Raw genomic sequence first — 25,597 nt, 5'->3', positions numbered from 1 at the left:
TGAGTTCTCCTAAATTCTCTATGTCCATAAATGGCTCTTTACATGGTTTCTTTGAAGGGAAAAGGGGGCTCAGGCAGGGTGATCCTCTATCACCTATACTCTTTGTGCTGTGTATTGAGTATCTATCCAGAATTCTGGTGATGGTTGGTGAGAAAAAGGAGTTCAAGTTTCATCCCAGGTGTGCTGATTCAAAACTGAATCATCTGTGCTTTGCAGATGATATCATTCTATGTTGCAAGGGGGAGTTTAAATCAGTCCATATGTTGATGCAGGATTCCAGCTGTTCTCTCTTTCCATTGGTTTGAAAGCTAGTCCCTCTAAAACTTCAGTGTATAGTTCTGGTATGAATGCATCCACAATGCAGAGAATCCTTGACATGATTGGGTTTTCTAGGGGTTCTTTTCCTTTTAGATACCTTGGTATTCCAATCTGTTCCAAGAAGATCAGTGTTGCTGATTGTGAAAAAATTGTGGAAAAAATGTGTGCTAAAATCAAATCCTGGAGCTCCAAAAATTTGTCTTTTGCTGGAAGACTAACTTTGGTGCAATCTGTACTGATGACTATCCAAACATATTGGACTCAGATCATGATTCTTCCAAAGAGTATCTTCAAAAATTTCAATAACATTTGTAGATGCTTTCTCTGGAAAGGGGTTGCTGATTATAGTAGTCCTGGTAAAGTGGCTTGGAAACAACTGTGCAGACCAAAGAATGAGGGTGGATTGGGGCTGGTTAATTTAAATCTATGGAATCTAGCTGCTATGGGAAAACATGTGTGGATGATAGCCACAAAAAGAGAAAACATCTGGGTTAGATGGGTTCACTCAGTGTATATTAAAGGGGAGAATTGGTTGGATTGCTCTCCTAAGAATACTGATAGTTGGTACTGGAGGTCCATTCGTCATGTTAGAGATCTGATGAAAGTTCATCTGTCAGAGGCTCAGTTATGTTCTATCCAGAAATACTCTATCAAAAAAGCATACTGCAAGTTGATCCTTCCTGTTGCTGAAAAAGTATACTGGGCTAGTGCTGTGTGGAGTCGTTTAGCCCAAGCTAAGCACATATTCATCACCTGGCTAGCTATTTTAGAAAGACTTAACACTAAAGACAGATTAAGATAGTTTGGGCTGTCTATGGATGATTTATGCTTACTGTGTGGTGCTGATACTGAGAACCATAATCATCTGTTTTTTTTGCTGTCACTATAGTTCTCACAGTTGGTCTCAAATTGCTGGCTTCTTGCACATTAGTCCCACTACTAGATATCAACCTCAGTTGATTAGATGGATCCATAGGAGGAACATCTCTAAATTCAGAAAAGGGGTGTATTTCACCTTTGTCTAGTGCACTGTCTATCACATATGGAAAGAAAGGAACAATGCATTCTGGAACAATCAGATTAGCTGCATTGATAAATTGTGTAGCCTTGTAAAGAGTAGTGCTTGTAATAGATTGTATTTTGTTCTGCCTAGAGTTCTTAACTCAAGGGATAGGAGCTGGTTTCTTACCCTTGCAGAAGGGTAGTCTTGTTTGGCTTTGTGCTTGTTGGTAAGTTTCAGTGGAGGTTTGTTCCACTTGATGCCAGTTTGTAATTGTTGTGAATAATATATACAAAATCACTAGTAGAAAAAACCCCTGTTGCAACCCCCTTGTTGCAGCGTACATGTAATAATACGCTTCAACAACCAGTAGGTCAACGCGGGTCAAACTTTATAAAGGGTTGTTGCAGCGTACAAATTAATTGCCCGCAGCAAGAGAGTTTTTTGCAGCGTACAAAATAAAAGCCCCCTGCAATAGCCCATTTATTTTGCAGCGTACAGATAAAAGCCCGCTGCAATAAAAAAATTTCGCTGCAAAGCTAATTAAGAAAAACATTTCGGATCTCAAACCTAAGGACGCTCATACTCCCTCTTCTTCCCTCAGCTTTCCCTGCGTACTCTCTCACCTCCTCATTCTTCTTCTTCTTCATCTGCTCTCTTTCTCTCTCCTAAATCCCTTCTTTCTCCGCCTGAACCACCACCTTGAATTCTGTCGCTGCCCTACCCCCTCCCATCGTCATCCCCGCAGTTCCTTCACTCCACCACACTCAATTTTACATCTTATCTTTCGCTTCAAGAAATTTGAAAGGGGTGACGTAAAAAATGGGAACCCGAGAAGTGTACGAGGAGAAGCTTCGAACTGGAAATGTGTATCACCATGATCCCACCATTAATCCTGGCCTCGGCACCCCTCGCTGCCCCCGTTGTCTCTTTCTCCTCGACTCCGATTTTGTATATTCTCTTTGACCCTTGTTAATTTTTTATTGTTTTATTGTTTTTCTCTGCCTTTTTCTATGCACATAAACTGTTCGATGATTTGTCTCTCAGAAATTTCTTGCATTTCTGACGATTTCCCTTTTTGGGTTTCTTTTTGATTTAGAAAAATGGTGAATGGACAATTACTTCTGTCTTGCACGATGCTACAGCTGTGGTATGCTCTCTCTCTTTCTCTTTGCTTATACCCAGATAAGCCAGACTTCCCCCAATTCTGAGGTCCTTTTCGTGAATTCTCCCCCGTTTTCTCGCCGCGGTTTCTTCCCCAGGTAACTCCCATTTCGACGCTTTTTTCTGAATCCCCCCTTTTTTGTTCTAAGTTTTCTCTAATTCGTGGTTTTTTTGGGTTTTTTGCAAGTAATTGTTGAAATTGGGTGACAATTCGTCTTGGTTTTTGTGAAAATTTGCTCGAGTCTTTCTCTCCAAGCATCTGGCCTTCGACCTCAGCCTTCGAACTCAGCCGCCTTCGAAATTGAGGAGGTATAGTTTTCTAACTTTTTGTATTTGTTTTTCCCTAATTTCGTATTTTTAGGGTTTGCTTTCAGTCAATTCTTGATTTTCCCCTAATTTCGTATTTTTAGGGTTTGATAATATAAATTATTCTTATTCTTATTTTTTGTGTTACTTGATCTTTTGGTGATACCACATTACAACTATTTGAGCCACGCATCTCAAAAATATACGTTGGTAAAAATACTTCTCTGCGATAATGATTATGTTGAAACTACTGTTGATTTGAATCTTTAAGTTTTAAGCATGTCCCTTTTATGTTAGTTTATTTTTAATGACTTCGCAGTGAGTCTGTACTTCAGCCCCTCAACCAGTTGCCTCCTCCAAATGTCAAACGGGAGCTTATAATGCTTTCTTTACCGGCAATAGCTAGCCAGGCCATTGATCCTATGGCTCAGCTGATGGAGACAGCTTATATTGGCAGTTTAGGTTGAAATCTTATTCTTTATTTTGAATTTTAAAAAAACTTTGTTTTCTCTTATTTTGTGTGTGTCAATGATCTCACTTTATTTTCATTATGTGTGCAGGTCCTGTACAGCTGGCATCCGCTGGTGTTTCTATGTCTATCTTTAATATCATTTCAAAGCTATTCAACATACCACTTCTTAGTGTTGCTACTTCTTTCGTAGCTGAAGATTTAGCAAAGTCTTCTTCAGGTAAAATATTCTGAATGTTGTCATTCTGGTCATAATCTTTGCCATTGAACTATTGTATTACTTGATTATCATGTATTCTAAATAGTTAAATGGTTATTGAGATTTTGTTTCCATGACGAATTCAGTAGTGGAACTCGTGAAGTTGACCAACGAGCCCTTTGTTATCCCTGCTGGTCATGATCAAATTTATTCTTAGTACATTGATTACGTATTGCATACTGGCGTTATTTAATGTTCAACTGCAATTGCCTTGCAGGATTCTCCTATGCGAGTACAAGCAGAGAAGTTTCTGTCGCTTAGAGCTCTTGGTGCCCCCGCTGTTGTACTTTCTCTGGCTCTTCAGGGTGTGCTGAGGGGATTTAAGGACACAAAAACCCCTGTATTCTGTCTAGGCATGTTTTCAAGCCTCAGCATTGCATTTGTACTTTTTTTTTTTATCCCCTGGTTACTCTATTTTAATTGTTATAATTTATTTCTGTTTATTTTTAGTCTCTATTTCTTAATTTCCTTCTTTTTGACTTTTTATGTCTGTACATTGATGATCTGCATGCAGGTGTTGCCAATCTTGCAGCTGTTTTTCTGTTCCCGCTTTTCATAAATTATTTTCAGATGGGTGTCACTGGAGCAGCCACTGCCACTGTTGTGTCTCAGTATGCACTTTCTTCCTGAAGTCTGTTAGTCGGCTTTCTTTTAACTATATTGGTAATCATGCTGCTTGTTTGTGCTCCAGATACATAGGTAGCTTCTTGATGATTTGGTTTCTTAGCAAGAGAGTAATATTATTACCTCCAAAATTTGGAGATCTGAAGTTTGGGGTCTATTTAAAATCTGGTGAGTGTCAGAGAAATGTTTATGGTTATTTTCTGTTTTTGATTCTTTATCCAACACATTGATTTTAATAACCTTCTACTTAATAATCACCATTACAAACTTCTTAAATTAGTCTGCTTAAGTGGCCATTGTTTGTACCTACTTAAAGTGTTACTCGTACATGTTTGGATTGCCGTCTGTTTCCTTATGTTTACCTTTTTTCCAGGTGGATTTCTTATTGGAAGAACTGTGGCTGTTTTGATAACTATGACGATTGGGACCTCGATGGCTGCTCGTCAAGGTCCTCTAGCTATGGCTGCTCACCAAATCTGTATGCAAGTGTGGTTGGTTGTCTCTCTTTGATGGATTGGCCGCATCTGGTCAGGTATGAGCTTTCATCTAACTAGGAGGTTCGATATCCAGGCTATAGGTTTTTCAGGCATCTAGACTACCTCTATTCTACAGTGCTTGTCCATTATGATTTATGATTATCACAAAAGTTGAAGATTGTGAATAATGTGTGGGTTTTAACCAAATAGGAAAAGCTTCTTGGATTAATAAGCATTTGTTGTTGTCCAAAGATCCTGATTTGTGAACAATAAACCAAATAGGAAAAGCTACATATTTTCTCAGAGTATTACACTTATTACATGTTTAATATGAATAGTTTTAACTTTCTAACACTCATTCCAATCTACTTATGCAAATTTAAGGCTTGTTTGGTCGTTATAGGTCATATTAGGCTAAAATGAGGCTTTTTTGCTCCCAAATATGAAATAAAGAACCTTAGGACTCATTTTAAACATATTAAATGTTTTATATGATTAGTTTTAACTTTACAAGACTTAATCCAATCTATTTATGCACATTCATGACTTCTTTGGCCGTTATAGGTCATATTTAGGCTAAAATGACATTTTCGCTCCCAACTTTGGTCTAACGAACTTAAAAACTAATTTCAAACTTATTACATGATTCATATGATTATTTTTAACTTTTCAAGACTCAATCCTATCTATTATGCACATTTGAGACTTGTTTGGTCGTTATAGGTCATATTTAAGCTAAAATGAGACATTTTCGCTCCTAACCTTGAACTAAAGAACCTAAAGACTCATTTTAAACCCTTTACATGATTAATATGCTTAGTTTTAACTTTCTAAGACTCATTTCAATCTATTTATTCACATTTAAGGCTTATTGGGTCGTTATAGGTCATATTAAGGCTAAAATGAAGCATTTTCGCTCCCAACTATAAACCAAAGAACCTAAGGACTCATTTTAAACTTACTAAATGTTTTATATGCTTATTTTTAACTTTCTAAGACTCATTCCAATCCATTTATGCACATTTAAGGCTCATTGTGTCGTTATAGGTCATATTTAGGCTAAAATGACATTTTCGCTCCCAACTATGAACCAAAGAACCTAAGGACTCATTTTAAACTTACTAAATGTTTTATATGCTTATTTTTAACTTTCTAGGACTCATTTCAATCCATTTATGCACATTTAAGGCTCATTGTGTCGTTATAGGTCATATTTAGGCTAAAATGACATTTTCGCTCCCAACTTTGAACTTAAGAACCTAATGACTCGTTTTAAACTTATTATATGATAAATATGCTTAGTTTTAAGTTTCTAAGACTTATTCTAATCTACTTATACCCATTTAATGCTTGTTTGATAGTTATAGGTCATATTTAGGCTAAAATGAGGCATTTTCGCTCCTAACTTTAAAATAAAGAACCTAAGCACTCATTTTAAACTTAATACATGTTTAATATGCATAATTTTAACTTTATAAGACTCGTTCCAATCTATTTATGCACCTTTAAGGCTCATTAGGTCGTTGTAGGTCATATTTAGGCTAAAATGACATTTTCGCTCCCAACTATGAACTAAAGAACCTAAGGACTCATTTTAAACCTACTAAATGTTTTATATTCTAGTTTTAACTTTCTAGGACTTATTCCAATCCATTTATGCACATTTAAGGCTCATTGTGTCGTTATAGGTCATATTTAGGCTAAAATGACATTTTCGCTCCCAACTTTGAACTTAAGAACCTAATGACTCATTTTAAACTTATTATATGATAAATATGCTTAGTTTAAGTTTCTAAGACTTATTCTAATCTGTTTATGCACATTTAATGCTTGTTTGATAGTTATAGGTCATATTTAGGCTAAAATGAGGCATTTTCGCTCCTAACTTTAAAATAAAGAACCTAAGCACGCATTTTAAACTTAATACATGTTTAATATGCATAATTTTAACTTTATAAGACTCGTTCCAATCCATTTATGCATATTTAAGGCTCATTGTGTCGTTTTAGGTCATATTTAGGCTAAAATGACATTTTCGCTCCCAACTTTGAACTTAAGAACCGAAGGACTCATTTTTAAATTATTATATGATTAATAAGCTTAGTTTTGAGTTTCTAGAACTTATTCTAATCTACTTATACCCATTTAATGCTTGTTTGATCGTTATAGGTCATATCTAGGCTAAAATAAGGCATTTTCGCTCCCAACTTTAAAATAAAGAACCTAAGGACTCATTTAAAACTTATTACATGTTTAATATGCATAATTTTAACGATCTAAGACTCGTTCCAATCTATTTATGCACCTATAGGCTCATTGGGTCGTTATAGGTCATATTTAGGCTAAAATGACATTTTCGCTCCCAACTTTGAACTAAAGAACCGAAGGACTCATTTTAGACTATTAGGACATTGTCATTAGTTTCTTGAATGTTAAAATGTGATATTTAATTTGTATTTAATCTAATGTTTAATTTAAATTTCTGTTTTTGTAAAGGTCTACACTCCGAGGATTGCGCCTTATGCGAGGAATTTGATGTGGTTCGTGAGCAATGGGCTAAGTTTTTTACCAACAAGTATTTATTATTGGCTTTAGCGCGCTTGATCGAGTTGGTTTAGTTGTTATAGAATAAATTTTATATTAAAATGTATGTTTATGTTGAAATTGGAACATATATTTAAATGTAATATGTGCACTTTGGTTTTGGGATATATAGTATACAAAACTCCAGTTGTTGTTTTTATATTTGTTATACAGGTTGCGTTATTCTATTATTGTTTTGACAGGTTTCTATATTTGGTGCAAGGCACTCTAGGTATCCCTAAACAAAATTAGAATTTTCCCGCCAAAAGTGCTTTTTTGCAGCGTACATATATGTTGTACGCTGCAACAAGGGAAAAAAATTTGGCAAAAATTCAGACTTGTTGCAGCGTACAAATAAATGTACGCTGCAAAAAATTGAGTAATTCAGACTTGTTGCAGCGTACAAATAAATGTACGCTGCAAAAAGTTGAGTCTTTTGCAGCGTACATATATATGTACGCTGCAACAAGTCCAAAATTTTGCCAATTTTTTGGCACTTGTTGCAGCGTACATCTAAAAGCCCGCTGCAACAAGTCCAAAATTTTGCCAATTTTTTGGCACTTGTTGCAGCGTACATCTAAAAGCCCGCTGCAACAAATCACTTTTTGCAGCGAACATTGTACGCTGCAACAAGTTCAGACTTGTTGCAGGCCCCCCCAGTTGCAGCATACGATGTACGCTGCAACAGGGGTCTAAAAGCCCGCTGCAATAAGGGTTTTTTCTACTAGTGAATACTTGCTTACCAAAAAAAAATTAAAAAAAAAAATTAAAAAAAAAATTAAAAAAAAATAAATAAGAATAAAAAAAAAAAATTAATAGTAATCTGGTTTGATCTGATCAATGCGTGCATAGAATACTAGTGAAATTTCACTTCATTATAGGATGGAGGGAGTAACTTATAATGAAGTGAAATTTGTAATTTACTCCGTAGTAATTTTTTCATAAACCGAGAGTATAAAATAGGCGTACTTTTCATTAGGTATACCAATTCGCAAATTTGATGGTGCAGGCGTGTGCACCGTGCACTAGGTGCACCGGAAACAAAACGACATACAAAACACATAAAACGCGCGTGTTTCATTAAATCCCGGGAACAAAAGAACATTTTCCTTGAACAAAAGAACAATACCCTTGAACAAAAGAACATTAAAGGCTATGTTCTTTTCAGCTCTGTATTTCGCGTTTTTTATTCGATTTGCTTTCTTCTTGCGATATATATTCTTCTAGATTTTATGTTTTGAACTCAAATTGTGAAGAGGAGAGAGAAAGTATGAACTAGGTTTTCTAAAATTGTTCTTAGAGAGATAAGGTAGTGAAAATTCCCAAAAATTCGTTGATTTTTCTGCTTCAACATCAAATTAAATCGATTCTTCTTCTTCAAATCTGAATTCTGCATCTGATAATCAGATTTTGGGAGGTAATTTTTCAATTTTGAAATAATAAATTCTAGGTTTTGGTGATTTTGATTTTGTAATAATCGTGTGTTTGTTGATTTTGATTATTTTGATGATTTTGTTTTTGTAATAATCGAGTTTTGATGGTTTTGATGATTTTAATGAATCAAATTATGTAACAACACGCTGATTTCTTTGAAATCGTTGATTTTGAAGATTTGGATTATGTAATTACGATTTTTTTCCAGAAAAGAACAGTTTTACGCATTAAAAGAACATATGCTCGTATTAAAAGAACAGTTTCTTTATGCTCGTATTAAAATAACAGTTTCTTTATGCTCGTATTAAAAGAACAATTTCATTATAGTAGAAAAATAGACCATTTGCGTTTCATAATTTGTTCTTTCATTCTATTGTGTTCTTCTTTTTTATTATTTTCAATTTCATTTGCGTTTCATAACTTGTTCTTTTTATTTTATTGTGTTATTTTTTTTCTTACTTTTTATTTATCTTTTGTTCTTTTGGTTGCGTTCTTTTTCTTGGTTTTATACATGTTCACCTATTATTTTTCAGATATTATGAATAATGTGCTTGATAATTCATAATAGAATGATGAAAATGATGATTCCGAATCATATATTATTGTTGGACAAGGTACTTGACTTGTTCTTTTAGTCTCTCTATTTGTTCGATCTTTTAGTCTTTTCATTTGTTCTTTTTATAACATTCTGTTAAAAGAACAAAATAAAAACACGTGCATAGTTCTCATTATGCACTCTTTAAGAATTTTTCCTTTCTCCTTCTCAGTTATTCTTTGATTCTACTTCCTATTTTTTCATTTTCTATTTTTCAGCAACTATATATATAATAACTGTACTTATGAATCATAACCATTAGTCATTTATAAATACATTTTATAGAGAGAAAGAGGAGAGGATTTATATGAAGGAAATAATTCCCTTGGTCCAAGTATGCATATAATGTTAAGTCTAATAAATGCGGTTCAGTATTAATTGACAAGTTAATAAATTCAGTGAGATCAAGTGAGCTGAATGCCTAGCTAGAGGCCGCTTCAGTTCAAGTGGAATTAATGATATTAATCCACAGCTTACTCTTGACTGAACCCGTAGAGTCACACAAATAGTACGTAAATGGATCAAGTATTTAATGGCATTAAATACTCCATCTACGGATATTCGGAATCGACGGATCTTGGTTTCAGTGGGAGCTGAGATCGTCAAAAGCAAGCAAGTGAATACTCCGGAAACGATGATATTGCCGGAAACGGAAATATGGATCGTATCAGAAATATAAATATTATCCAAGTCGTAGATATTGCCGGAAACGGAAACGTGGTACGTATCGGAAAATATTATTGGAAATGGAAATATTGCCGGAAATGGAAATATTGTCAGAATCGGAAATATTATCGAAATCGGAAAATAATTCCGGAAACGAAAATATTAAATATTTATTCGAAACGGAAATTAATTTCGGAATCGGAAATATTAAATATTGTTCGTATCGGAAATGAATTCCGGAATCGAGAATTTAATCGGAAGCGTATCGTACGAATTAGCATCGGACGAGGCCTGCCAGACGAAGGCCCAGCACGAAGTCGGGCCATCGCCCAGCAAGCCAAAGCGCAAACACACGCCAAGCCACGACCAGGCCCAGCGCAAAGGCCAGGCCCAGCCAAGGCCTTGGGCCGCGCGGATCAAAGGCTGCGACGAGTGGGCCTTGCGCTGTGTGTGGGACGTAAGGCCTGCGTGCGGTGCATTGTGCCACTTGTGTGTGTGTTACTCGGAATCCTAAGGCTACCGGGATTCGTCATGTGATTAAATCTAATCCTAATAGATAAAGTTTATTTAATTAGAGTCCTAGTAGGATTATAATTAAATAGATTTGTATTGTAATAGGATTATAATTCCTTTCCATAAACTCTATAAATAGGTGCCTAGGGTCACATATTTACATCGAGAATTGAAGTATTCAAATGTAAGATTTTGGAACAAAATCAGCCAACCACTTGCAACCCATATTAGCCGAAATTCTTAGAACCTTAAGGGCGATTCTAGTTGGTCAAGCTTAAGGCGGATCCGGACGTGCTGTGGACTATCTACGGAGGGACGACACTTGGAGTCCTAAAGACTTGTTCTTGTTCGGTTCGGGCGCAGCTAGGGAGGGCACGCTACAAAATGTATGCATCTGAATTATGCTAAATGATTATGTGTAAATAATATGTTTCCTGGCTTTAAGGTTTTTCGCATGATTTATGTTTTGTCATATGTATCATAACCTAATGTTATATTCTCTCAACATAAGAGATATTTTTTGGGAGAGAAAGAGTGAGATGGTGAGTGAAAGAGTAAAAAATATATTTTCTCCTTATTCTCTCTCTAAAATTCCTTCTGAATGTTTCTCCTTTGTTGAAAAATGAGTGAATTAAGAAAAACACTAGTTCAATTTGGCTAGTTTTCGAAGCAAGAGAATATCTGGAGAGCGTGATATTTTCCGAGGATTGAGATCAGTTTTTGAAGATTTATTAAAATATATTGATGCTCCTGATAAATGTTGATCAAGTGTTTAAGGTACGTTCCTCTAATGTTCTTTTCAAATTGTAATGTTCTTTTCACAACTTTACTTTTACTGTGACATCAACATAGTTTGTTCTTTTAAATCAACATAGTTTGTTCTTTTATATCAGCGTACATAGATTGTTAAAAAAAGAACATATAATGGTTTGAAAAGAACACATTACACTTAAAAAAGAACATAGTCTGATTCGTGGTAAAAAGAACAAAAATACTTTTTTAAAAAATATAGATTTAGTTTTAAGTGTATCAAAAAATCGTCGTTTCGTCTTTTTTAATTAGAACATAAAATCGTTTGAATAGAACAAATAACACTTAATAAATAACATAGACCTGATGCGTTGGATAAGAACAAAAATATATTTAAATAAAAATATAGATCTAGTTTTAAGTGCATCAAAATATCGTCGTTTTTGTCTTTTTAATTAGAACACTAAGTGGTTTGAAAAGAACAAATACAACTAATAAAAGAACATAGATTTGTTGTTCTTTTCGTCCCTTTCATTCAGTTCTTTTGTTTGATAAGGAAAAAGAAAATGCACGTGGTTCTTTTTCATGTGTTTTGTTCTCTTGTTCTTTTTTTTGTTGTCTTTTTCTTAAATTTTTTTGAGTTTTTGTTATTTTATTTTTATTTTTCTTTTGTTCTTTGTGTTTTCTAAAAAAGTTATTGTTCTTTTTTTAATTGTTTTGTATTCTTTTTAACTTTTCAATTTTTTTACTGTTTTTTAAATTTTTTATAATATTATCGGTATTATGGTTTTTTTTTGTTTTTCTGTTGCATTTTTCACATGATGTTCTTTTTGTAAAATAGTTGTTCTTTTTATAGTTTATCAGGAGAGAGAATATGTTATTTTCAATTTTGTACATTTTCTTTAGTTTTATAACATTAGTGTTCTTTTAAGCTTTTGGTTAATGTTCTTTTCGTTTACTCTATTATGTTCTTTTTGTTTAGTTTCTTATGTTCTTTTTGTAATTTTTTTGTTTTTTGCGTTTTGGTGCAGATGCACGTAGATCTACGTGCAGGCCCCTGCACTATCCGCGCGTTGATACCGGATACCCTCCTACAACAACGTCCATTACAGTACTAAACCGGTTTAATAGTGATTAATTTCTGTTTGACCAACTTTCCAAACTTCCTTACTCATTCTTTAAACTAAAAAGTATGATTTGATATGTTTTATGATTGAAAGTTTGAAACAAAGTACACACCTATGCAATTTCAAATACAGAGAGCTTCTTTGTACAAAAAAAGGTAATATTAAAATAAATAAAGAGCTAACTAGCCAGAGGGCTCAAGATGGATTCAGGAATGGAGGTAAGCATAATAAAATACCTTGTCAAAACTTCAGTATCTGAAACTAAAACCTATCGGGATTAAAACCTGTTACGGATTACGTTTTACGATACTGTGTAATTTTATAGATGTTGTAAATGGTGTTTACCTGATACCCAATAGGTTTTGATTCCAAAGAATTTGGAACCAAAATCGGAACATGTTGCTTAATTTTGTTATCGGAACCTGACTACAGTCTACAGTATAGATCTTGGTTTCTGAAAATTAGGTTTTGTTTACAATCCTGATTACCCTGACTTTTTACTCTGTGAACGTAGTTTAGAATCGAAAATATCCCAAGATAAATACATAAACTGGTCCGGTTCAAAATTGAGTAAATGTTTTCATTCAACAATTAAACACAAGTTTATGTGAGTTTGTATATACCTTTTCATCTTAAAAATAAGTAATAACCATAATAATATGGATTACTGTGTACACCTAATAATATTTAAAACGGTAAAGTTACATTAAAACTCGAACCAAGGTACATAATTCTCCGTATTTTTTCGATCTCTTTTAGTTGCAATATTTTGACTTTTACGTTGCCAATGCATATCTTAAATTATTAATATCTCTAATTATGTATAAGTAAAAGTTATAAAAAGTTAATACTTCCTTGACAATATTTTAGTTTGTGTATAAATCATTAAAACCGGTCAAAGAATAATATATTAACAATGTAAAAGTCAAAACATTTCAAACAAAAAAGAATGAAAGTATAAAGAATGCCAAACATGCCACTATTGAGATGATTACTGCAAAAATTGGAAGAAATCAAGACAAACGCAAAGAACAAGTCAAAGTAGAAACAACCAAACTAACAAACTATTATTAATCAACATCCTCTCACGATCTTCCTTGAAAGGAGGAGATTCTAACTACAATCCTCACAAATTAGTTCTTCGTTATATTCTAGAGACCAAAAAAAAATAAAATAGAATTTACAAGTGAAAAATGACAAATAAAAAAACAGAGGTTCAAGTATCAACCAGGGTTGTTGTTGCTGCTGCTGCTGTTGTTGTTGTTGTTGTTGTTGTTGTTGTTGTTGTTGTTGTTGTTATTGGGTTGCACAAATCAACAAGGAAAACTCAGGTTTGCCAAGATTTTGATCAGACAATTTGTTCTCTTCTTCTTCCAACCAAAGCCTACTATCCAAACCACTTCTTGTCCTAAACATGATAAAACCACATCCACCTTTATTACTATTAAACCCACCAACTGTTTGATCAAAATACCATCCATACACATCCCACATTACATCAACCAACAACCCATCCACAAATATCACCTGATTTCCTCTAAAGTTCCATTGCAATCTCTTTATCCTAACTACTCTTTTCTTATCAATATATACCGATAAAACCGGGCTCTGTGGCCCGTCTTCTTCCTGCCAACATTTAATCATTATCTCATGTTCAACTCCAATCTCACTGAATTTTGCTTTGGAACTTATTTCACTATTCCATTGCCCCTTGTAATGCTCGCATTGTGATACCAATGTCACCTTTGGCAAAACTAATCCATCAACCAAATCTTTTAAAGCCGGGTCAATCTCCATATCTCCTAGAACCAGAGCATAACGGGAATTCACCAAGACGACGATATAGAATCCTCGAATCGGCTCCGGCCCAGCCTCAAAATCAGCTGCTGAAAGATCCCAATGGACTGTAATGCTTAATTTCTTCTTCAGATCACTACTAAAATCTTGTAATGATTTTGTACCCTTTATTTTGGGTAATTGATGAAATCCATGTTGGTAATGATTCTCCCTAGGTATTTTTTCACTGATTTTGATGAAAAAACCCTGACAAATCATCTTACTACACCATGAAATTGTGACGTACAGGCGCTTTTGGTTAGAAATATGGGTTTTGTATGTACAACTCACAACATTTTGGATTGATGGGTTTGATTTTGGAGATATGTAAGACTTGTTTAATGGTCCTGAACAATATGAATCTGAAACTCTTACAGCATGTTCACTGTAACATGTTGCTATGTTTCTCATTTTTTTTAATCAAACAAAAAATACCCAGATAAATCAATTACAAACCCAGATAAATTAATCTAAACCCAGATAAAAGGTAAAAAATATTCTGGGATTTGATTTGTTTTTTTGGGGATTGAGGAAAGAGAAAATGGCGGATGAAGAAAGAAAGCGGAGGAAAAAGAGAATCAGGGTTTTGGAATTGAGTGAGGGCGAAGAAGAGGACAAATAAGATTGGGGAATTGGTAATTGGAAGGTTTCATAATTTGGGTTTTATTTTTTTAATTAAATTGTTTGATTCTTTGATTTATAATTAAAAAGGAAGGATATCAATGGAGGAAAACGAAAAGGAAGCAAACCAAACTAAACCCTGCAAGTCTTACCAGCACATTGCATTTAATAGAATTCAGTTACGTCGTGAGTTTTTTTTTTTTTTTTTTTTTTTAATTTACTTTTATAAAGAAGGTCAATTCAATTGGTTTTTTAACAAGTTAAAAAGAAGGGAATGAGTCAACGACAAATAACATGTACCGTTATGTATCGAAACTGCTAGGTACCGCTATGTATATAAATTAATTTAATTTAATACTTTAATTAATTATATTAAACCCCAGCTCTAATATATATTTTCTTTTATTCATTCAATTGCTAAATAAAAAAAAATTGGCAGAAATTACATACAAGCAAGAAAAACACAGTTACCCATATTTTCTAGCATTAGAAGCCAAAACGCGGGCCTTCCTAACTCTGTCTCTGTTGCACTTGATAATCGTACAATTTAAAATCCTATTTGCTATCCATTTAATTTCACTACACAAAGCGGTCAATTCCAGCTAATTACAACACGGAAACTCTCGAAGAGCAACAATGACATTACTGCAATCAGTGAGGATTGTTACATACTGAACATCATGCGCAATAGTTCTTCTAATACCTTGCAGCAATCCCTTAGCTTCAGCCTGCTCCGCATTTATCGTTTCCACTCTCATTCCCCCATCCTCTATATCCCTTCCCTCTAGACAAATACTCCAACCAACAGCAGAAATGACAAACCCTTTCTTTCTAATCCTCTTCCATGCTCCATTAACTGCCACAACAACAACAACATTACTATCATAAGCACCTTTTATAATTATCATATTCAAAGTATCCGGATTGGCAAAATCTGCATTCCTCCCTTTCGGCTTTCGCAGCATCAACTGCCTCACCCCAATAGCTTTCGTTTCCCTCTTGTCAAAGTTCTGATACATATTGATGATCTGTGTTGGATCAGGAGGAGCCTTTCTGAAGACAATATCATTTCTATGAACCCAAATCGCCCATAAAGCTGCTATGAACACTCTGACACACAAGTTGTCATGCCCGTCCTCTTTCCATAAGAAATTCAAAAAGTTCATTATCCATTGTGACACCTCTATATAATGTGCACTATCTACAGAAACTCCCAAAGAACACGCTTTCTAAATGTGTGCTACAAATTGACAGTCTCTAAATAAATGGGAGCAGCTATCTTCCATTTTCTTGCAAAACATACACATCATATCAGTCACTATTCCTCTTTTGCTCAAGTTTTCCTTCACTGCTAATGCATTCTGCATTATTTTCCAAATAAAAATTTTCCATTTAGGAAAAATTGCAGCTTTCCATAGGTTGCGCAAAAAGTTATGCTTTCCTTCCTCTTTTTTCATCCCATCTCTATTCATTATCAAATGCTCATAAACAACCTTCACCGAGGCTTTTCCATTGCCTTTTGCTACCCACTGAACCTGATCCTCTCTATCTTCACTTGGCAAGTCAATGCTTGCACTTTCTCTAGTAGTATCAGGGGTAAAATAATACCAGATTTTGCATATCCCATTCTTTTATATCTGCCCTAAACAAGTCCTTCACACACACTGGCTAATGTTCAGAATTCCACCTATCTTCCCTAAACACACAGACTCCTGAAAGGAGCCAACCCCATCCTTAATCCTCGTGTTCCCCCTAAATATAACCTTTCCAAACCCTCTCTTCGCCGCTTGAACACTTTTACACATGCCTCTAAAACCCAAAGAAACTTGGCATGGAATGTTCTCTACAAGCGCTGCTTCTACAGAAGAGCACTTGTAAGCTCCTTTCATGACTTTATTTATCAAAAGAGAAGGTTCATTGTGGATTCTCATAGCTTGCTTAACCAAAAAAGCCTTATTGTATAGCTCAACATTTCGTAATCCAATCCCACGAAGCCCTTTAGGCATTTCCTATTAGGTTATGACAAATATAAAACATATATTTCATGCGGAAAAATCATAAAGCCAGGAATCCAAATTAATTGCCACATAGTCAATTAGCATAATCTAGGATACATACATGTGACGCGTGCCTTCCCTAGCTTCTCCTGAACCGAACAAGAACAAGTTTAGGACTCCAAGTGCCGTCCCTCCGTAGATAGTCCACAGCACGTTCGGATCCGCCTTAGATTCAATTAACTAGAATATAGTCTAAGGTTTTAATGTTATTCGTACTTAATTATTTGGCAAATTATTAAGCTTAGTTTAATCTTAAAACTATATGAATACTTGAGAATATGATGTATAAATTGTGATTATTCATCACCTATTTACAGGGTGGGATTATCGGAACTAGAAATCTAGAAGGATTCAATTTATCTAATTCAATTAGAATTAGACTTAAATTAAACCTTTGTTTTTAGTGTTTAGTTAAACGACTAACTCTAGTGGATTTAGGAAAATAATCTAATCGGACAAATCCTAAGCAACTAAGAATTCGAAGCTTGCACGAACACAACCACACACACGAACAGCCCACAAGGGGCGCTGCCGCGCGCGCGGCCCAGCAGCGCTGGCGCGGCCCATGCGTGGGCGAGGCAGCAGGCTGGGCCTGGCCTCGCCTTGCGCTTGGCTGGGCCTGCTTTGGTGGGGCGGGCTGTTTGCTTTGTGCTGCTCGCTTTGCGCGGGCTTCGCTAGGCGCAGGCCTAGCTTCGTGCTTGGCCTTGCGTCTAGCAAGCTCGTCCGATGTTTATTTAGTACGTCGCGCTTCCGATTTATTTTCCGATTCCGGAATTCATTTCCGATTCGAAAAATATTTAATATTTCCGATTCCGGAATTAATTGCCGTTTCGAACAAATATTTAATATTTCCGATTCCAGAATTTATTTCCAATTCCGATAATATTTCCGATTCCGGCAATATTTCCGTTTCCGACAATATTTCCGATTCCGGAAATATTTCCATTTCCGATAATATTTTCCGATACGTACCATGTTTCCGTTTCCGGTAGCATCTACGACATGGATAATATTTATATTTCCGATACGATCCATATTTCCGTTTCCAGCAATATCATCGTTTCCGGAGTATTCACAATTTGCCTTTTTACGATTCAGCTCCCACTGGAACTGAGATCCGTGATTCCTAATATCAATAAATGGAGTATTTAATTCACTTAAATACTTGATCCGTTCACGTACTATTTGTGTGACCCTACGGGTTCAGTCAAGAGTAAGTTGTGGATTAATATTATTAATTCCACTTGAACTGAAGCGGCCTCTAGCTAGGCATACAGTTCACTTGATCTCACTGAATTATTAACTTGCATAATTAATTAATACTGAACCGCATTTATTAGACTTAGCATTGAATGCATACTTGGACCAAGGGCATTATTTCCTTCAGTCTCCCACTTGTCCTTAGGGACAAGTGTGCATTGCCTAATTCCTTTGTCGCTCGATGCTTGCTCATGAACATAAGGTAAGAGTTGTCATCCTTATTATATATGTCCAGAGGTATTTCTCTGTTTCAGAGTTCAAATGATCAAATAAACAGATAATCATAGCTTATGATTCATCTGAGCATGGCCATGGATTTTACAGTTTCTAGCTCTCCGAGTGGCCTTGTACAACTTTCAACATCTCACCCCGATTTATGGGAGGACAATCCCAAACTTGCGATCTTGAGGTTAGACTTCGTTTGATAGGTGATTACCCGAGCGTTGCCGTTATAGCCTCCTTTTACGGTGCGACGGTTGACAACGTCAAAGTAACCAGTTCTCAAACAAGTAATCTCAAATCACTCAGGTATTGAGGATTAGTGTCTAATAATTTTAATGAAATTTACTTATGACAGATTTTCATCTCTTACAGTAAAGTTTCATAGGTCTGTCCGATACTAGTCTTCTCAAAGTAAGTATCTATGCAAATGATTGCGACATTGTCATGTCCACATAGTTTAAGAAACATAACTACTAGTCATCTTGCATTCTAGTCGTCTAGTGTTTTCTATGCGTCCACCTTTATAGAAAACTCCGACCGGGGACCTTTTTCAACTTTTGACATTCAAGTTCACTTGATAGACATTTCTTAGTCACAAGACTGGTCCTGACAGTCTACCTTGAATATATTGTCAAATTGAAAGGACTCATCATTTAATACTAAACCAAGATTAAATAGAATATGAAAATACATTTCATATATGATAAATGTTCAACCCCAATGTTTTACAACCATGGGCCTCTAACCTATCTTTAAAACAGTACATGGAATTCAAAGCTATGCTTGATTTCCAGTGCTACAATGTGAGTGTTGCTTCTCACTTGTTGCACAGGTTTAGTTATCATGCTTTGCCAATCTTAATATCCCTTTCATCGAATGTCTTTCGAGATAGGATGATAAGATCTTTTGAGTTTGTTTATTTTGTGATCTAGTCTTTCTTACTTCAATAGTGGTTCTGCGCATTTTGCAATGAAGAACCATTAAGTCAAAAGACATGTGATCTACCCAAGTTTGGTGAAGAACTCTTTACGTAAACAACTCTGTTTCATTGCTTCTTAGGCAATAAGTACTTTTACTTCAACTGTATAGGTTGCTAGTGATGCTTTGTTTGGATTTGATTATCCAAGCAGTTCACGGATATGTGGAAGGCTTTCCAGCTGTATCTTAGAACATGGAAATTAATATTTAATTTCCCACGCAACAACTCATGGTGTTCAATCCATGTTTCCATTTCAAAATACGATGCTCTTTAGCTCGTCTTTGCCAATGGTTAACTCCAAAGGGATCTTGCTTGATCCTTTGCCAGTGTTTATGCGTGTAGCATCAATATTTAGCATATCTTTATTTCCTTGAATCAAGAACTATTCCTATGTACTTTTTCAAGTACCATAAGTTTTTCTTGATCTCAATCTAATTGAGCTTTACTTAGATCAATAGAGATTGGTATATGTTCGTCATGCCTAAAGTCATACGATACGTGTTTGGCGATCCTCATATTATATCATACATGATAATGTGAGGGGGTCGAAAAAGAACGAGGCTAATGCATGACCTCGTCCCTCGTGGGCGTGACGTCGTTAGATCAAGTGTAGTTAGATTTCCTGTGATTTTACACCCAATCGACTAGTAATATAGGAGTCGCCATTCAGTTTTTAACGACAACGAGAAAAACTGACAAAACCCGGTTATCGTGACATAAAGGGAGTGCAATTATGTTCGACCACGACGGCCATAGGTTCCCTTGTGATCCCTGGTGTGGGGATCGCTCAACGTACACCCGCAGGGCAGAGATTGAGAGTTCGGGGGAATGTAACTACCGAGAGGAGTGCTCATCGATAACTCTAGAGGTAGGTTATCCTTACTAGCTCAGCATAAATAATTGAAGGGACATGCGTTTAAACTATTAAACTACTCTGAATTGATTTTAGCAATATGCAACACATAATACTAAATCGATCGTGATTATCTTATTTAAATTGATTTAAGGTACCTAGCATGATAATTCAATTGTCCAGGGTATTATCTTATTAGGCATGATAGATCAATCAAGTTAATAGTTTGACAATTTTATAAAAGGGTGATGAAAGCGATTAAATTATATGAGGGACACATTACGACGCACCCTTGAGAGGTGCGTCACGGTTCTCAGAAAGCTAACCACTTGGCTTTGCTATTTCTCCTTTTATTTAACGAATCTCGGGTTTCCAAGCATTGTTCCAGTATTTAGGCTTAATTCATCAGCTACAAGGGACAGGATGCGTTCTGTTTGACTTTTGGGTCGATTGCGACAGAACGCCGGATCAATTTCGTAGCGTGAGGCTAGGCTTAAGGCTAGAGCCAATACTCAGGTTATGGAATTGTGTGTTCTGTAACCTGTTGTGTCCTTTTCACGTCGGCTTTAGGGGTCTATTTATAGAAAAAAGTGGCGTAGAAAGATAGATTTTCAGGAATATGAATACGAAACGGATTAGGAAAAGAATCCGTCCCAGGTATTTTCGGCGCCCAGCACTGGACGTCAAAGATTTTGGCGCCCAGGGCTGGGCGTTGAAAATAGGATCTGGGCAGAATTCTTTGTCAGATTGGACTCTAGAGTACGGAGTCCATTAAGAGACTTAATCCGAGTTATTTGGTGCGTATCAATTTACGACGGAATGCGTCTGGGCCCTTTACGAACTCTAGGTTCGTTATGAGTTTAATTAATACGTTAACTCTTTTATCGAATTGCGATAGGAATAGAATTCCTTTTACAATTTCTATCTCTTTTAGGATTTATGTTGGAGTGTAACACCTAATTCTGACAGGTTTCTATCTTTTTATTCTTACTACTTTTAGCAATTACCTTTTACGGCAACTACTATTTTTAGCAGGTTTCTATAAATGGAAGCTTTGGTTGAAATGAAAGGGTGATTGAGATTCGTTATTTTACAGGAGATGCGTTGCCAAATGTAGATTTATGTTCTCATCATCGAACCTTCCCTTTCGGGAATGGCGACAAAAGTAGGTGTCTACAGTTAGCCCCCACTTTGACTTAGTCTTGGAGTAAGACGATGGTCAAAGTATCAGACGGAGTGCGTCATACAAGCCATGGTGTATGTGACCTATTTTGCGAGGGTCTCACGAGCCCCCGAGTGATAACATTTGACTTAAGGGTCATCACTTTAAGTGTTAACACATTCCTCACGTGTCATTGGAATTTGTTAAGTATAGAAACTTCCTCACTTTGTCATTGAAAGTACCTACAGATGTATAGAAACTCCCTCACTTTGTCATTGGAAGTATCTACAGACGTTTTCGAAATCAAAGCTATAAAGTGTAACCAGGCCTGGCCAAGCCCGATCACGAGGTAAAAATGTTTTTAAAGATTCTCATTTTCAGGGTTAGCTAAACGAGAAAACCCCCTTGTTTTTATAGGACGTAAAACGAAGGAAAATCCAGTACATCGCACCTTTTTGGAAAAGCGAAAAACCAATCCTTTGATTTTTGGAAAAGGGAAACCATCTTTTGATTTTTGGAAAAAGATAAACCATCCTTTTTTGGAAAAGGGAAACCATCTTTTGATTTTTGGAAAAAGATAAACCATCCTTTGATTTTTGGAAAAAGATAAACCATCCTTTGATTTTTGGAAAAGGGAAACCATCTTTTGATTTTTGGAAAAAGATAAACCATCTTTTGATTTTTGGAAAAAGATAAACCAGGAAAAGTTATCGCTGCAGCGACTAAGGACCTGCGCGGTTAGTGACGCAGACCCCGTCCGCTGAAGATGGGCGAGCCTGTCCGCTGAGGGTGGACGCCCCGTCCGATAGAAGTGGACGAATCTGTTTTGATGTTTTGAAAATAAGGAACTACGCGGTTTGTTACGTAGACCCCGCTGGCTGAAGATGGCGAGCCTGTTTTTTAGAAGAGTTTATTTTATTATTATATTTTTGTTTTCGAAAACTGAAGACCTGCACGGTTAGGGACGCAGACCCCGCCGGCTGAAGATGGCGAGCCTGTTTTTGTTTTTTGAAGGATTTATTTTCTTTCGAGGGATGCTCGGATTTAGTTGCAACCTGAATGTGGGTTGACAACGTGCTCAGACGGACCATTGTCTCGTGGTCATCATCTTTCATGGTTTTTGAGCTAGTCTTTAGGGATCAATTTTGCCACTACCTGGGTCCTTGATTAGGGGACTATGTATAAGTATCAACGGCGACCTTTGTCTTGAGGTCGTAATCTGGTTTTATCTTTTGAGATTACCCAAACACGGGACTTCGTACAGCGTAGTCTGGGAATATTGTTTTAACTTTGCATACTCTCTTTTGAAATATATATTTTCTTTCGAGCCCCCAAGCACTCGTGCTTTACGGTCATTTCTTGTCAAAGAGATTCCTTGGGGATACGCATTTTGTAATGTCCTTGATCGCGTTTGGGATCGTGCTCGTAAGTGCGAGCGATCTTTGAAGTGGTGTGCTACTCTTAACAAAGCTGTGGGGTGCGACTTTCAGTAAAGAAATCGGCAATTTTCGAGTCGAATGGATACGGCAGGGCCCTATAAAAGTTAGGGCCTTTTTTGAGCCTGGGTTCATTATCGGCGCCCAGGCCTGGGCGTTGAAATAATTCACGCCCTAGGTTGGGCGTTGATAATGTTGTTTGGGCTGGTCTTTTGATGACACAGTTGGCCTCTTGTTCGTTCGTTTATTTCACTCGGAAATTCTACATATCCTCTTCTCTTTTTGTTTTTCTTTATTTTTTGGAACGTAGAATTTAGAGATCACAATGAGTTGAGTGATCGTGATGATTTCTCGAGAAGTCGTAGCCGATTGGTGGGCTACGGTGTTTGTCGCTTTGGGGCGATTATTTAAAGGAATTGTCGCTCTTAAGGCGTACCGTTATTGCAATAGTTGGGCGAGTCTATATGGCCCGAGGAACATGCCTTGAGGCGTTAGACTTTGATCGCTCTTGTTGCTATTTTGAACGTATATTTTTTTCTTTTGAACGTGTTCGTGAATGTTCGATACTTAGAATGTATGTGCGAACGAGCGTTCATAGAATGGCCGTTGCGTGCGGTCCATTAATCAGTTCGCTTGAATCATTTTTTTTTGAGCAATGACTGATGTTGAATAGTTTGCTTAGAAGCTTGATAGGGTTCAGGCCCATTCATGAAGTGGGATCAAGCATCGTGCCCTTTTGATCGTTCAAACATTTGCTTTGAGACTCTTTTTTTTTTATTTCGCTATGGTCGTTTCGTAGCTTGGAGCCCCCAAGTATGCATGTTGGGATGCTTCCTTTTGGCGTACGATTTTGTAGGTTCTTTCGAGAAGGATGCCTTGGGGTTCCGCTCGTGTAGGTGCGAGCTATCCCTTCCGTGGTAGGTAATATTTTGCTACCTTTAATCCTTAATGTAAAAGTCGTGTGGCTTGCATTTTGAATTTGGGCGATAAGTAGTCTTTGCCTCATGCTCTTGGTCATGCCCGCATTAGCGCAATATGCCTTACTCTTTTTTTTTAGACTTGTACCGTGGGATGTTTGAATTTATGGTGCGACGTAGGCTTGTGTGGCCTAACAACGTGTCTTAGAACATTCCTCCAGGTGTTGGGATATATCATCATTATATTGTTTTTTGCATTGGAGTATTTCATCACGCCTCGTTCAGGTGTTCGAACAAGTGTAGCACCTTCTGCGTGGGTGTGCACGGCTTATTACTTCGTTCGATGCGAGGATTCATAGATGTTTCTTTCTTGTTTTTATCCTTGATTTTTTCTTTCGATTTTGCTTTGGGAATGACGTAGACTGTGTAACGGACGCTTGTAGGGCGAGCGTTATGTGCAGTAGTTTGATCGGAGTTTTGGTGACTCGCGATTTTCAGTTACCCTTGTTAGTGGGGTGACTTTATATATTCTAAGTAGTGCTTAGAATTTGGGAGGGGTTGTAGCCATTCTAAGGTTCTTTTTACACGATTAAACCTTAGGATTGTGCCCCTATGACGTGTGTATAGCATTAGCGTCGAGAATTTGCGATAAAATCGTCATTTCGAGCATTTTTAGAGTGTTTTTCTCATGCCCCCAATTGTAGCTACGGGATTGGCTTGGTGCTATAATGCTTGGCATACGTTTTTATGCATTCATGGTGACATGGATCATGAATAGTTTGAACCAGACTCGTTTAGTGCGAGGTACATTCGAGTAGTGATTTGCTACTTCTCTTGTAAATGTCGTATTGTGCGACATTGCCATAGTCAAGGTAGTCACATGTTGAAGTGTGCCTTGACCAAAAGCTAGGTGCCTTTCTTTACCCATAATCATATTTAGAAATCTTTTTGACTCACTTGCAACATCGAGATAAACGCATAATTAGCTTAAACCAACGACACTTTATTATGTTCGAAGAAGTCTTTGAAAATTATTTGAAATCCGAGTCCTACTGTGTACAATCCGAGGTGTCCTAAGTAAGTTGACTTATAGAAGGGTTTGTAAAGGATTACATGAGTGAATCAAAATACTGTTACGATTTTCGGAATGCTGTCTAAGGATTTGCTGGAAGCCAGGGTGCAGGCGTCAAGATATTACTTGTGCCCGTGTGGCACATGCTTTAGGCTTTTAGGGCCATCTTTTCCAGAATTGCGAGAATATAAATCGTTTTCAAATTGACTTAGATTTACTTGGTGTATGTCTGAACAAAAGGTCAAGGTATACTTAGTTCTTTCCCTATCTCTTTCATTTCAATTTTTAGCCCCCAGTTGCTATTATGTCTTCTCATTAATGATGCTTAGATGCCCGTGTCATATGTCTGAGTAGGGTGAGCCTTGGTTAAGTGCCAAATCCTATTGACAATGTCTGATTTTTTTTCAAAGGGGATTCGCAAGCTTTTGAATTACCATGAACGGGTGCCCTGAGTTCGAAGGAACGATGGGGCGATGCCGTAGAATAATCCTCTTTATTGCAAGCTTACTGCATTTACTACTTGTTGGCGATTATGACTGTGTCTAGTGGTGAAAGAAGGTCTTTAAGTGAGTTACTTTGCTTTAGGGAGGGTCAAGTCGAGTACTTTAGAGGTCATAGACGCTCGCGCTAGCCCCCATTCAATTGAGGCAAAGCGATCTTTTGAGTATTGGCTAAGTGCCTAGGAGTGTGAGTGCTCCTTCTGGCAAGGGTACGTGCCCTTATTATTTTTTGATGTGTGCTTATTTTGGCATACTTAAATTTTTCTTTCGACTTGGATTGCAAGTAATTAAATTTCAATAAGGGACTCTATTTTTTATTCTTGTTATTCTATAGGCTTTAACATTTTTGCAATTTTGGTTGGACCGAATCATGGATTGCCTACGTATCCGCCTTAAAT

General features: G+C 36.5%; 3 protein-coding genes across 3 annotated transcripts; 2 read left to right on the top strand and 1 right to left on the bottom strand.

Moving 5' to 3' along the window:
• Window positions 1-20: 20 nt before the first annotated feature.
• On the top strand, window positions 21-1,120 carry LOC110799905 (uncharacterized). The gene is made up of 2 exons (XM_022005175.2): window positions 21-299; window positions 365-1,120. Exons 1-2 carry the CDS (start codon window positions 21-23, stop codon window positions 1,118-1,120), a joined length of 1,035 nt encoding a protein of 344 aa, XP_021860867.2.
• On the top strand, window positions 521-7,748 carry LOC130461987 (protein DETOXIFICATION 45, chloroplastic-like). The gene is made up of 7 exons (XM_056830314.1): window positions 521-3,250; window positions 3,349-3,477; window positions 3,734-3,869; window positions 4,031-4,127; window positions 4,208-4,308; window positions 4,514-4,672; window positions 7,113-7,748. Exons 3-6 carry the CDS (start codon window positions 3,743-3,745, stop codon window positions 4,648-4,650), a joined length of 462 nt encoding a protein of 153 aa, XP_056686292.1. The 5' UTR covers window positions 521-3,250; window positions 3,349-3,477; window positions 3,734-3,742; the 3' UTR covers window positions 4,651-4,672; window positions 7,113-7,748.
• A 5,580-nt stretch (window positions 7,749-13,328) lies between these two features.
• On the bottom strand, window positions 13,329-14,965 carry LOC110799902 (uncharacterized). Its single transcript, XM_022005172.2, has one exon. The coding sequence runs from the start codon at window positions 14,529-14,531 to the stop codon at window positions 13,581-13,583; it is 951 nt and encodes a 316-aa protein (XP_021860864.1). The 5' UTR covers window positions 14,532-14,965; the 3' UTR covers window positions 13,329-13,580.
• Window positions 14,966-25,597: the final 10,632 nt, after the last annotated feature.

The sequence above is a fragment of the Spinacia oleracea genome, chromosome 5 (assembly GCF_020520425.1).
Source record: "Spinacia oleracea cultivar Varoflay chromosome 5, BTI_SOV_V1, whole genome shotgun sequence".
NCBI classification, from domain to species: domain Eukaryota; kingdom Viridiplantae; phylum Streptophyta; class Magnoliopsida; order Caryophyllales; family Amaranthaceae; genus Spinacia; species Spinacia oleracea.
This window is presented reverse-complemented; position numbering and strand designations above follow the sequence as displayed.

Coding starts and splice junctions, on each gene's coding strand:
- LOC110799905 (XM_022005175.2), top strand. CDS start 21: ATGTCCATAAATGGCTCTTTACATGGTTTCTTTGAAGGGAAAAGGGGG. Junction 300..364: donor GCTGTTCTCTCTTTCCATTG/GTTTGAAAGCTA, acceptor TCCACAATGCAG/AGAATCCTTGACATGATTGG.
- LOC110799902 (XM_022005172.2), bottom strand. CDS start 14,531: ATGAGAAACATAGCAACATGTTACAGTGAACATGCTGTAAGAGTTTCA.
- LOC130461987 (XM_056830314.1), top strand. CDS start 3,743: ATGCGAGTACAAGCAGAGAAGTTTCTGTCGCTTAGAGCTCTTGGTGCC. Junction 3,870..4,030: donor AACCCCTGTATTCTGTCTAG/GCATGTTTTCAA, acceptor ATCTGCATGCAG/GTGTTGCCAATCTTGCAGCT. Junction 4,128..4,207: donor ACTGCCACTGTTGTGTCTCA/GTATGCACTTTC, acceptor TTTGTGCTCCAG/ATACATAGGTAGCTTCTTGA.